The following is a 14,340-nucleotide window of genomic DNA, read 5'->3' as shown; positions in this document are numbered from 1 at the left end:
AGCAATCTCTTATCCTACACCCTCCTCCGTCACTACAGCAATCTCTTATCCTACACTCTCCTCTGTCACTACAGCAATCTCTTATCCTACACCTTCCTCCGTCATTACAGCAATCTCTTATCCTACACCTTCCTCCGTCATTACAGCAATCTCTTATCCTACACCTTTCTCCGTCAGTACAGCAATCTCTTATCCTACACCTTCGTCTGTCACTACAGCAATCTCTTATCCTACACCCTCCTCTGTCACTACAACAATCTCTTATCCTACACCCTCCTCTGTCACTACAGCCACCTCTTATCCTACACCCTCCTCTGTCACTACAGCAATCTCTTATCCTACACCCTCCTCTGTCACTACAACAATCTCTTATCCTACACTCTCCTCTGTCACTACAGCAATCTCTTATCCTACACTCTCCTCTGTCACTACAGCCATCTCTAATCCTACACCCTCCTCTGTCACTACAGCAATCTCTTATCCTACAGCAATCTCTTATCCTTTACCCTCCTCTGTCACTACAGCAATCTCTTATCCTACACCCTCCTCTGTCACTACAGCAGTCTCTTATCCTACACCCTCCTCTGTCACTACAGCCACCTCTTATCCTACACCCTCCTCTGTCATTACAGCAATCTCTTATCCTACACCCTCCTCTGTCACTACAGCAATCTCTTATCCTACACCCTCCTCTGTCACTACAGCAATCTCTTATCCCACACCCTCCTCTGCCACTACAGCAATCTCTTATCCCACACCCTCCTCTGTCACTACAGCACTCTCTTATCGTACACCCTCCTCTGTCACTACAGACATCTCTTATCCTACACCCTCCTCTGTCACTACAGCCATCTCTTATCCTACACCCTCCTCTGTCACTACAGCCATCTCTTATCCTACACCCTCCTCTGTCACTACAACAATCTCTTATCCTACACCCTCCTCTGTCACTACAGCACTCTCTTATCCTACACCCTCCTCTGTCACTACAGCCACCTCTTATCCTACACCCTCCTCTGTCACTACAGCCATCTCTTATCCTACACTCTCCTCTGTCACTACAGCAATCTCTTATCCTACACCTTCCTCTGTCGCTACAGCAATCTCTTATCCTACACCCTCCTCTGTCACTACAGCCATTTCTAATCCTACACCCTCCTCCGTCACTACAGCAATCTCTTATCCTACAGCAATCTCTTATCCTATACCCTCCTCTGTCACTACAGCAATCTCTTATCCTACACCCTCCTCTGTCACTACAGCCATCTCTTATCCTACACTCTCCTCTGTCACTACAGCAATCTCTTATCCTACACCTTCCTCTGTCACTACAGCCATCTCTTATCCTACACTCTCCTCTGTCACTACAGCAATCTCTTATCCTACACCTTCCTCTGTCATTACAGCAATCTCTTATCCTACACCCTCCTCTGTCACTATAGCCACCTCTTATCCTACACCCTCCTCTGTCACTACAGCCACCTCTTATCCTACACCCTCCACTGTCACTACAGCAATCTCTTATCCTACACCCTCCTCTGTCACTACAGCAATCTCTTATCCTACACTCTCCTCTGTCACTACAGCAATCTCTTATCCTACACCTTCCTCTGTCACTACAGCAATCTCTTATCCTTCACTCTCCTCTGTCACTACAGCAATCTCTTATCCTACACCTTCCTCTGTCACTACAGCAATCTCTTATCCTACACTCTCCTCTGTCACTACAGCAATCTCTTATCCTACACCCTCCTCTGTCACTACAGCACTCTCTTATCCTACACCCTCCTCTGTCACTACAGCACTCTCTTATCCCACACCCTCCTCTGTCACTACAGCACTCTCTTATCCCACACCCTCCTCCGTCACTACAGCAATCTCTTATCCTACACCCTTCTCCGTCACTACAGCACTCTCTTATCCTACACCCTCCTCTGTCACTACAGCAATCTCTTATCCTACACCCTCCTCTGTCACTACAGCAATCTCTTATCCTACACCCTCCTCTGTCACTACAACAATCTCTTATCCTACACCCTCCTCTGTCACTACAGCAATCTCTTATCCTACACTCTCCTCTGTCACTACAACAATCTCTTATCCTACACTCTCCTCTGTCACTACAGCACTCTCTTATCCTACACCCTCCTCTGTCACTACAGCCACCTCTTATCCTACACCCTCTTCTGTCACTACAGCCACCTCTTATCCTACACCTTCCTCTGTCACTACAGCAATCTCTTATCCTACACCCTCCTCTGTCATTACAGCAATCTCTTATCCTACACTCTCCTCTGTCACTACAGCAATCTCTTATCCTACACCTTCCTCTGTCGCTACAGCAATCTCTTATCCTACACCCTCCTCTGTCACTACAGCAATCTCTTATCCTACACCCTCCTCTGTCACTACAGCCATCTCTAATCCTACACCCTCCTCTGTCACTACAGCAATCTCTTATCCTACAGCAATCTCTTATCCTATACCCTCCTCTGTCATTACAGCAATCTCTTATCCTACACCCTCCTCTGTCACTACAGCAATCTCTTATCCTACACTCTCCTCTGTCACTACAGCACTCTCTTATCCTACAGCAATCTCTTATCCTATACCCTCCTCTGTCATTACAGCCATCTCTAATCCTACACCCTCCTCTGTCACTACAGCAATCTCTTATCCTACACCCTCCTCTGTCACTACAGCAATCTCTTATCCTACACCCTCCTCTGTCACTACAGCCGTCTCTTATCCTACACCCTCCTCTGTCACTACAGCCGTCTCTTATCCTACACCCTCCTCTGTCACTACAGCAGTCTCTTATCCTACACCATCCTCTGTCACTACAGCAATCTCTTATCCTACACCCTCCTCTGTCACTACAGCAATCTCTTATCCTACACCCTCCTCCGTCACTACAGCAATCTCTTATCTTACACTCTCCTCCGTCACTACAGCAATCTCTTATCCTACACCCTCCTCCGTCACTACAGCAATCTCTTATCCTACACCCTCCTCTGTCACTACAGCAATCTCTTATCCTACACCCTCCTCTGTCACTACAGCCATCTCTTATCCTACACCCTCCTCTGTCACTACAGCCATCTCTTATCCTACACCTTCCTCTGTCATTACAGCAATCTCTTATCCTACACCCTCCTTTGTCACTACAGCACTCTCTTATCCTACACTCTCCTCTGTCACTACAGCAATCTCTTATCCTACACCCTCCTCTGTCACTACAGCAATCTCGTATCCTACACTCTCCTCTGTCACTACAGCACTCTCTTATCCTACACCTTCCTCTGTCATTACAGCAATCTCTTATCCTACACTCTCCTCTGTCACTACAGCAATCTCTTATCCTACACCTTCCTCTGTCACTACAGCACTCTCTTATCCTACACTCTCCTCTGTCACTACAGCAATCTCTTATCCTACACCCTCCTCTGTCACTACAGCCATCTCTTATCCTACACCCTCCTCTGTCACTACAGCCATCTCTTATCCTATATACCCTCCTCTGTCACTACAGCAATCTCTTATCCTACACCCTCCTCTGTCACTACAGCCATCTCTTATCCTACACCCTCCTCTGTCACTACAGCAGTCTCTTATCCTACATCTTCCTCTGTCACTACAGACTAATGAGGGAAGTATCTGCAGAGTGTGGGAGTCAGGAGCCATCAGCCCCTATTATACTCCTGCTCTCCCCCTCACATCATGTCACTGTGTGTTACCAGCCCAGAGATCTGACCAGTCTCCTCCCCACACTCTCTGGTGTATCTCATACATCAGGAGCCATCAGTCCCTATTATTCTCAATCACTCTGAGCCCCTCAGAAAGTAAAGTATTTATACATTGTCCCCACATAAAAAAAACACAACCACAATGGTCTCTACAGAAAATAAAATATTTTATATTGGCCCTACCTGTCCGTGGCAGAGAAAGGTGCTCCCTGTCCCCCAGCCTGTCAAACACACTGCTCAGCAGTGAGCACTGGGTGGACAGGACGGCGAAGCGGCGTGCGGGACCTATTGGTCACGGCCCGGGCACCGGCTGAGCCACCCGGATGAGCCCAGCGCTGCCCGGACCCAAAGTTAGGACTTTTACTGCAGCGGCACACCTGGAAACGGCTCATGCACGGCACATCACTAATCATGGGGATGATACCCTGTGTGACATTACCCATTATCCTCCCTGTGCAGTATCACATGTGAACACCCATTATCTCCCTTGTGTAATAATTCCTCAGTATGTTACATGGAGGCTTTGCATCATACTCACATATATTAGTGTCATTTATACAAGATTGAGGTTAGTGGTGCAATAGGCTTTATTACAGGGGTAGAGGAGCAGTGGCTGGAGGAACAGGGATAGGTGATTACAGGTAAGGTGATAAATAATCATATAACAAGTCTCTGGCTGTGGTAAAAATTTGTCGACATTTAGAATGTTGACAGGCGGTATGGCGACCATGTGGTTTTCAGCTATGGAGGTGAGCGTCCCTGATCCTAACGCTAAACCTAACCCTAATCGCAGTCTAACTCTAACGCTTAACCTAAAATCGTCCAAAAATCGCATTTCGACATTCTACTGTTTACATTCTGTCAATGTCGGCATTCAGACCATGTTAATATTCTCTTGTTGACGTTTGAATGTTGATATTATGAATATATACCGTCTAAGATACATAAACAGTAACAGGTGGTCCAAGTTTTTGCAAGCCAGATGGAATAAGCAGAAATAACCAGGTTCTGTGGTGATAGATAAGAACTGAATAACAGGTGGTCCAGGTCTTTGCAGAGCAGGATACAAGTAACAAATATAGGCAGATTTCAATATGTAGTTTCCAGTCTTCAAGCTGGGGCAGGGTATCTGTAACAAAAAAATGGCACTTCAGCACGTGCCCCGAAAATGGGGAGTGATCACTCAGAAAAGGGTGCGTGTCCTAGAGACTCACCCCCTTTTTATCACTGGCACTTCCAAACCCTGTGTGACACTGTGGCCTGCGGGTGGGGGCGACTGTTTATAGCGGGGCGCTGCCACAAGGGCAGAGCGCATTTCAGCACTTACAAATCGGGCAGGCCACAGCGACCCGTTAAAACAGCCTAACGGGAACACTAGTTTTGACAGATGCAACCGATACTGGCAGATGTCCACAACAACAGAGATTCTGGAACAAACAGAAGGATAAAGCAGAGACCAGCTTCTGGTAATGTAGAGTCAGTGATCTGCCGAGTATATAACAGCCAGACATGTGCAGGTCATTAGCTGGGACCACACCATAAGACGAGTTGATAACTGGGTGTATCACAAAAACACCAGCAGAGCAGCCCCCCCTGGTGACCATGGGGTACTGCAGCCTGTGGTACAAACAGGATTATCACAGCACACACATCACACACACTCTTACATTCCTGGGCACAGGGCTCTATAACCACTCACACCAGCTCCTCTCCAGTATTGGCTCATGGGTACTTTGTACTGTTGCTTCTTTTACCTCTGAATTATCTCTGTATCCTGCTCTGCCCTTTATCTATCACCCAGGTGTGCCCTGCTCCATTCCCCTGCTCTATCCTCATACAGCCCCCCCCACCTCTCACTCTGTGCCCTCCTCCTGTGCCCTACTCCTCTGTCCCACCGCTGCCCTTTATCTATCACCCAGGTGTGCCCTGCTCCATTCCCCTGCTCTATCCTCATACAGCCCCCCCCACCTCTCACTCTGTGCCCTCCTCCTGTGCCCTACTCCTCTGTCCCACCGCTGCCCTTTATCTATCACCCAGGTGTGCCCTGCTCCATTCCCCTGCTCTATCCTCATACAGCCCCCCCCACCTCTCACTCTGTGCCATCTCCTCCTGTGCACTACTCCTCTGTCCCACCGCTGCCCTTTTCTCTCCGAGCTTGTCAGCATGGAAGCTTCCAGTTGAGATGTGTCCCCAGTGGACGTCCATGTGCCATATGACGTGCGATGCCCGGCGCAACTGAGACACTCGGGGAGGAGCTGCAGCGTTCCGTATTTTTCTTTAAATTTTGATCCTTAGTCACATTGCAGCACAAAGCCGCTCACAGTGTACCAGAATACGCTAGGCTGCGACTTTAACTGCAAACCGAATTAGTTTTACACACGTACATATACACAGATGAACCACAACAGAACTTAGCGTGGGGGGGGGAAAGCCACAGATTCTGGAATCCGAGCCTTTTTATACACCGATTACTACTCAGCCGCACCCGGAGGCACATATGTCGCACACCCCAGCGATCATGGTTAGGGTACGCTAGCAATGTAGTTTTGTTGCTTCTATGTGTTTCTGTTGTGCGAATAAGATTCACATTTTGAGCAAAAAAGACGCTGGAGTTGCACAGGACCTGGTGCACTGAGAGAGGCTATTTGGTGCGACTGTAGCAGCAGTAATAAAGGACACATCTGTATAGAGGCTGCTGCCCTGTATTTGGGGTTTTGTTTGCTACTTAGTGTCAGCTCCAAAACTTCCATTGTAATCTCATGGCTGGAACTTGCTGCAGCTTTTTCAATAAAGTATTCTTTATTAAAACATTTTTCAATTTTAAACATCTACAAAATAAAACAAAACATATACAAAATAAACAAAAAAGAACATTCCACATTCAGTATTCCTGAGCAACAAATAATATAAAATAAAATAGAGAAATCATGTTATAAACCAAAATGAAATCAACCATATAATTATAGTTATAGCTTAGTCCGAGGGAGTGCATATCTTGACTCTATCCATCTTGTCTAAATACGGTTAAATTTAGACTCTGCTTTATGGGCAAGGTACAAATATCGCTCATGTTCCACAGTAACATTAACCAAAGAAACCCACTCCTGAAATTCAGGCCCACTAGGAGCCAACCAAGATCAGACCAAACATACTTTTGCCAGATCACATAAATTAATCGCATATTGAGTGCTAAAATGGTCCAGTTCATCATCTTCTCTAGCCCCCAAAGTACAGAATTTCGGCATTAGTACTGTAATGGGAATACTGGTGTGAGACATAGCAGCCCTTACCTTAGTCCACAATACCTGAACCACCGAACATTCCCACAATAAATGCCAAAATGTGCCCCGAATAATACCACATTTAGGACAGAGATCAGACTGTCTACCCCCAAAACGTACCAATCTCACAGGGGTTAAATAGGCTCTATGTAAAATAAATAATTGTATCTGCTGAAAACGTATAGATGCTGTAGCCTTTGATGGGAACCCTAAAGCTGGAATTGGTATGAAATACCGCCGGCGGTTCGATTCCCGTCAGCGGCAGCCCGACAGGAGCAGAGTGCGACGCAGCGGAAGCCTGACAGCGCTGGAAATCCCGATCGTGGATAGGTAAGTATTTACTAACCTAACAACCCTAACCCTCCTTAGGGGTGCCTAACCCTAACTTCCTCCCCAAGTGCCTAACCCTAATCCCCCCTCTAAGTGCCTAACCCTAACCACCCCCTTCCCCGCTGCCTAAACCTAAGTCCCCCCCAGGAGCCCTAAACCTAACCCTCCCCCCCCGCGGCCGTCCGCTTGCGGCGCCCGGCATCCCTACGACGCCGGTTTCCCGGCGTCGGGGAAATGTGGGCGTCTACATCTAGATGCCCGGCATTTCACCCTTGCCGGGAAATGGCAGTCGGGAAGCCGGCTGCCGGTATTTAGGCAGTCGGCTTCCCGATTGCCTCCCCTAAAGCTGATTCCCACTGGTCATCACTGAAAACACTGACTTCAGATTCCCAACCACTACGCAGTTTGGCTAAACCATCCCCATGATGCGATGACATCATATAAGAATATATAATTGACACTGACTTCCGAGGACCTAAAGATAACACAAATTCCTTTACGAGAGAATTGGAAATAAAAGGAGGAACTTTCTGAAATTGGGCATTAAGGGCATGTCTGAGTTGCAAAAACCTATAGAAATATGTAGCCGGCAGATTAAATTCTTCCTTCAATTGAATAAAAGATTTCAAAACCCCATTTAAATATAACTGTCCCACTGTACCGATACCTCTTTTATCCCAAACCTGTCTAGTAGAAAGAGTGTCCAATTCAGAGAGACGATGTGAACACCACAAGGGGGTGTCCGGATCAATCCCATCAAACTGAACCAGTGCATGAACCTCACGCCATATCCTAATTGCCTGGGCAAGTAGGGGAGGACTACTCCTAGAAATCTTGCCGCTTAGCAAGGCCTGCAGTGGGGTATGTCCCGGCATTGCCTGCGACACAAAGATAGTAAATAAGGAGTTAGCATGGCCGTCCTGCACCTAAGACCGAACATGAGCCAACTGCGCAGCATAGTAGTAGAATTGAAAATGTGGAAGGGCCATACCACCACTCACCCTGGATCTAGTGAGAACATCAATTTTCAATCGAGGCCTCTTAAGAGAAGAAAGCATACTATTTCATTTTCGAAATATAGATGCAGGAATATATATTGGGGACTGTTGCAATATATAGAGAAATTTGGGTTGCAACACCATTTTTATCAGGTTCACTCTGCCCATAACTGTAAGAGGAAGCTTAGTCCAAGACCCAATCTTCTCCCTCAAATAAGTGAACAACGGCATTAAATTCAAATCTATAAAGTCTTATGTTCGATTAGATATCCAGACCCCCAAATATTTGAATCTAGGAACCCAACAAAGGGGCAAAGGCATCTCAGGAGCAACAGGAGGAGCATCCCTCAATGGTAATATAAAAGATTTACCCCAATTAGTAACAAGGCCTGAATAGCCGCTAAACTTGAGAACCACGGGCATGGCTTTCCTATAATCTTTAAGGAACAAAAGTAAATCATCTGCGTATAAAGCTATTGTATCAACTCTAGTACCCAGCTGTAATCCCACAACATCGGAGTGAGCCCGCAGATTACATGCCAGTGGTTCTATTGCTAGGGCAAAAAGGGCAGGGGATAATGGACAACCCTGTCTCGTACCACGAAATAATGAAAATGAAATTAACAGATATTCTAGCACTGGATCTATCATATATAAATTGTACCCATTTGAGGAAGACAGGCCCCACCTCCATACACCGCATAACCTCCCACAAATATGGCCATTCGACTGAGTCAAAAGCTTTTGCCGCATCTAATGAGACAACGACTGAAGTTGCTTCCTGGTCGTGAAATGCCTGCAAATGAGTGTAAAGACGTCTAATGTTTATTGAGGTAGATTTACCCGGCATGAAACCGGTCTGATTCGGATGCACTATAAAGGCAATAACCTGGTTAAGTCTCAGGGACAATATTTTGGCAATAATTTTAGCATCGGTAGGGATCAGTGATATTGGTCTATAGGCATCAGGGAATCTAGGATCCTTCCCAGGCTTTGGCAAGATAATAATGACAGCCTCCGACATAGAGGACGGAAATACACCTTCCTCATACAAATTATTAAATAACTGAAACAATCTAGGAATAAATATCCCAGCATGTTTTTTATATAAATCAATTGGTATGCCGTCATTACCCGGGGCTTGGCCACCAGGGAAGGACTTGATAGCAACCTCTATCTCCTCCAGGGTGGATGGGGCATCAAGAAAGGCTTGTGCCTCAGGCGACAAGGAAGGTAACCTAATATTAGCCACATAGGACTGCAGTTCGGTCATGAAACAGGACAACCTAGTACTATATATGTCCTTATAGAAGGTGAGGAAAAGATCAGCTATATCCGGAGTAGAAGTAACAACCGTACCATCAGGATGCACTAGATCATCAACGATCGGAGATGGACGATCAGCATGCACTAAGTGTGCTAGACAACTCCCTGTCCTATCTGCATTCACATAGTATGTATGCGATTTAAATAATAGACTACGGATATTCCTACCAGAGATATGAGCTGTCCACGTAGACTGAGCTGCCAGCCATTAATCCTAGAAGTATCCAATTTGTCTCTCAAATAGACCAGTTCCATTCGACGCGATTCTGATTCAAGTTCAGCTTCTCTCCTATAAAACAGCTTCAGTTCAGCAACACGCTTAATCAGAATACCTCGCATATATGCCTTAAAGGAGTCCCACTCAACAGCCGGTAAAGCAGAGCCAATATTCGCAAAATACCCATCCCACAAAGCCTCTAGTTCAGAACCAGCTTTCATTTGAATAAGCCAGAAGGGATGTAACTTCCAGAATACTTGACCTCTAGGACTATCTACCTCCAAGGATATCATGAGGGGAGAATGATCAGGCACCCCTCTTGATTTATAAGTAACGTGACATATTTTGGGGAGCAGACTGGGGGAAACCACAGCCAAATCAATTCTAGAGAAAGAATGATAAGTCGCGGAGAAACATGAGAACTGTTGTAAACCCGGATATTTAGCCCTCCAGGCATCTACCCACCCCAGACTCTCTATAAAGCTAGCAAAATCAGATTTCCCTGTACCCAACTGTATTTGAGAGGTAGCACGCCATTTGTCCATAAAGGGGTCTAGGAGATTGTTAAAGTCCCCTAAACAAAGTATCGGAGTGTCCTGGAGATAAAGCCACACACTCAGCTGCACATTTCAACACCTCATATGAGAAAGGAGGGGGTATATATATATATAGCTATTATATATAAAGGCATGGAATGTATCTTACAGTCAAGAAACACATATCTTCCATATGGATCCGACTTAACTGAATTTAACACAAAGGAAACAGATTTTTTTATTAAAATAGAGATCCCCTGGACGATGACCTGTGGGAGGCGTGGTATGCCCAGCCCACCCACGGCCGTCGAAGAGAGAGGAGTCTACTACCAACTGTTAGACAAATAATATCAGCGTTATATTATTTAAGCATCTTCTGTACCAGAGAGCGTTTAACTTTATTATTGATTCCACGGACATTCCATGTAAGAAGGTTTCCCTTAGCTATAGCACAATGGAGAGGTCATAACTGCAAATTTCACATTTCCCCCTCAAACCCAGCATATAGAAACACTGAAAATGAGCATTAATATAGCACCAACTATAACAGTAATAAAACGAAAATAACAAAAACTCCCAAAACACACAATCCTCCTCTACCCCACCACCCCGTATACCACTCCCAACTTCGGCATACCTATATCCCAAACACTATAAAATTAAACTGATATCAAACCCACAAGGGAGCAATAAAGTGTAGCAGCTACCAATGCAAGGGAGGCCCCCGGCAATAAAACCAGCGCAATAGACACATATAATTAAATCTATACCTCACACATCAATATTAGAATAACAAAATAGAGAATTTTGGTATATAACAGCAATGAACACGTTTAAGTTCAGGTTGGATCTAATTGACGGTTCCCCGGGGCGTAACGATCCAGCCACGCAGCCGCCTCGTGGAGTTGAGAAAAATTTAGATTCCCCATTCGCCACAATCTGGAGTTTGGATGGGACAGCATAGCATATGATAGATTAAGGTCTCTGAGTCTATGCTTAATAGGAAGGAATTGGGCCCTATCTTTTTGGACCTCCATTGCAAAATCTGGGAAAGCAGAAATCTTCACGCAATTCCTAGACAGAGGACCTTTAATGCGTCCCATCCGTAACACTGCATCCCGGTCTTTATAATTTATCAATTTTGCAATAAAGGTACGAGGTGGAGCACCAGGCGGAGGGCGGTGAGCAGGAACACGGTGCGCCCTTTCCACAGCAAATTGTAAGGTGAAAGAGTCCCTGTCATAGGTTTCAACAAGCCATGTCTCCAGGAATGATTTAGGAAAAGAGCCCTCCTCACCCTCCGGCAGCCCAACAAATCTGACATTGTGCTGCCGTAGGCGACACTCCATATCCAGCAATTTGTTTTGAATAGTGGCCATTTGTTGACTCATAGAGGACACCTTATCTTTCAGGGGACCATGCGAATCCTCTATATCACTATAATGTGCAGGCAAGAATGATGAAGCCATTAGAGACTGTAAAGATATATAATATAGTAGCAGCACTCAGTCCCATACAGAGCCGGGTAGGACCTGTGCCAACCCAACATGCAGGCGGGAAGGGCTGGAAAAGGAGAAATCCAATCACAGAACTGTGAGGTTATATATTAGCAGCACTCAGTCCCAGAGATAGGCAGGCAGGAGCTGTGGAGACACTATATAGACTGGAATGGCTGTAGAGAGACAGAACCAGTCAGGGAGTGTAATAACCTACTATATGACAGCACCACACAGATCTCCAAGCAGGAACTGCAGTGGCACACAGCACCCAGATCAAGGCAGTAATTGTGGCACCAACAGGCAGGGCAATGGAGGGGGAAGAGAAGATGGCCGCCGGACCCAAGAAGCCACGCCCCCACCTCACAATCTCCGGTGGACTAAACAGACGGGCAGCAAAGGTAAGTCAGGCTAGGAGAAAATAGGGCAGGGCACCCCCGGAGACCACCACTGACCAAGCCCCAGCATGCGGATATACAGGCTCCAGACACAGACGCTCAGTGTAGAAGGGGAACAGGATCACAGCAGGGCTGCGGCTCACAGCGGAAGCGGCAGCGCCAGCCAGGACCCGGAACACTTCCTCAGGTGGCCCGTACTTTTAGAGGTCTAATGTGACCTAATTATAGCTGGTCTACTGAGCAGGATAGCCAATTCGGATCTTAAGCCGGGGTGTTCTCCGGATTCACGTCTCACTCCTCTTCCGCCATAGCCACGCCCCCAGAACTTGCTGCAGCTTTAGCACGTCCTATACTGGTTGCACATATATAATGGTAATAAGTTTTTTAGTTTAACAAAAGAATTTTCTTTAATTGACTAATAATGTAAAAAAAATGCTCTGTGTAAATATACAATATCTATTTCCATACATTTATTTTACCTCCAGCACATGGACGTGATAGCAGGAGCACCTCTGATGGATATCCCATTTTGTTTTCAGATTTGAAAATAGAAGATGACCGCATCACAGGAAATTCTCCTGGAGAACACTCCCTTACCCTAAATATGCATGGCGTACGTGGTAGTGCTGATGTGTCACCTGATCCCTCTGATAATGAGGAATGTTCTACTGATGACTCCGATATCGCTTCATGTAGTACAAGTCGTAAAACATTTGCCTGTTCTGAATGTGATAAATGTTTTCTACATAAGTCACGCTTGGTTACACATGAGAGAACTCACACTGGTGAGCGGCCATTTGCATGCTCAGAGTGTGGGAAATATTTTACATATAAATCACTTCTTGTTGCACATCAGAGAACTCACACAGGTGAGAAGCCGTTTCCATGTTCTGAGTGTGGGAAATGTTTTACAATGAAAGCACATCTTCATCTGCATCATAGAACTCACACAGGTGAGAAACCATTTCAATGTTCTGAGTGCGGGAAATGTTTTACAGATAAATCCGCTCTTGTTGTACATCACAGAACTCACACAGGAGAAAAACCCTTTTCATGTTCCGAGTGTGAGAAATGTTATCCATTGAGAGCAGATCTTCGTAAGCATCAGAGAACTCACACGGGTGAGAAGCCGTTTCCATGCTCTGAATGTGGGAAATGTTTTGCACAAAAAAAGGATCTTTGTAGGCATCAGAGAACTCACACAGGTGAGAAGCCATTTCCATGCCCTGAATGTGGAAAATGGTTTGCACAAAAAACCCATTTGCGTTCGCATCAGAGATCTCACACAGGTGAGAAGCGATTTCCATGTTCTGAGTGTGAGAAATATTATACACAGAAATCTCATCTTGTTAGACACCAGAAAATCCACATACAAGAGTAATTCAATATGTGTGAGATAATGGACATATAACAGGCTGGCTGCAAATAAAAGTTAATATAATATGATATACTCTATCTTATATTGTCATCACTGGTTTATTGGGGTTACGCAATATATTGACAAGTAATTATCTAAGTATTATCCACAAAGGCGTAATATGTGTCATTAACCAAAAACTCTGACAGATTGCTCGAGTGCAATATATTGTAGATCTTCTTATTCTATTAGTTTGATCCGTGGGATATAGTTGATAATATTAATTTTGTCACCTGTACCTATCTCACTGAGAGTTGTTTTTTTTACGAAGCTACGAAATTATGAGGCCAAAGTGCAAATGCAAATTTATGATATATGGCTATTTTTTTTTTATATATATATGTTCCCAATTCTATATGGCTATTTGTTTTATTTATACATCCAGCCATGGCCAAAAGTTTTGAGAATTAAACAATTATTGGTTTTCACAAAGTCTGCTGCTTCAGTTTTTATGATGGCGATTTGCATATACTCCAGAATGTCATGAAGAGTGATCAGATGAATTGCAATTAATCACAAAGTCCCTCTTTGCCATGACAATGAACTTAATCCCAAAAACAAAATTTCAACTGAATATCAGCCCTGCCACAAAAGG

General features: G+C 45.2%; 1 protein-coding gene across 3 annotated transcripts in view; it reads left to right on the top strand.

Annotated features, from left to right (window-relative positions):
- The window catches only part of LOC148507965 (uncharacterized), a 61,604-nt gene extending 47,830 nt beyond the window's left edge, over positions 1-13,774 (top strand). For all 3 annotated transcript variants that reach the window (XM_088445141.1, XM_088445142.1, XM_088445143.1), the window contains exon 4: positions 12,868-13,774. In XM_088445141.1, coding sequence (XP_088301267.1) covers positions 12,868-13,709 — 842 coding nt within the window. In that variant the 3' untranslated portion in view covers positions 13,710-13,774. The remainder of the gene's footprint in view (positions 1-12,867) is intronic.
- Positions 13,775-14,340: the final 566 nt, after the last annotated feature.

The sequence above is a fragment of the Taudactylus pleione genome, unplaced genomic scaffold (genome assembly GCF_031769625.1).
Source record: "Taudactylus pleione unplaced genomic scaffold, aTauple2 ptg000377l, whole genome shotgun sequence".
Lineage (NCBI taxonomy): Eukaryota > Metazoa > Chordata > Amphibia > Anura > Myobatrachidae > Taudactylus > Taudactylus pleione.
The sequence above is the reverse complement of the archived record's forward strand: the minus strand, read 5'-3'. Positions and strand labels throughout refer to the sequence as shown.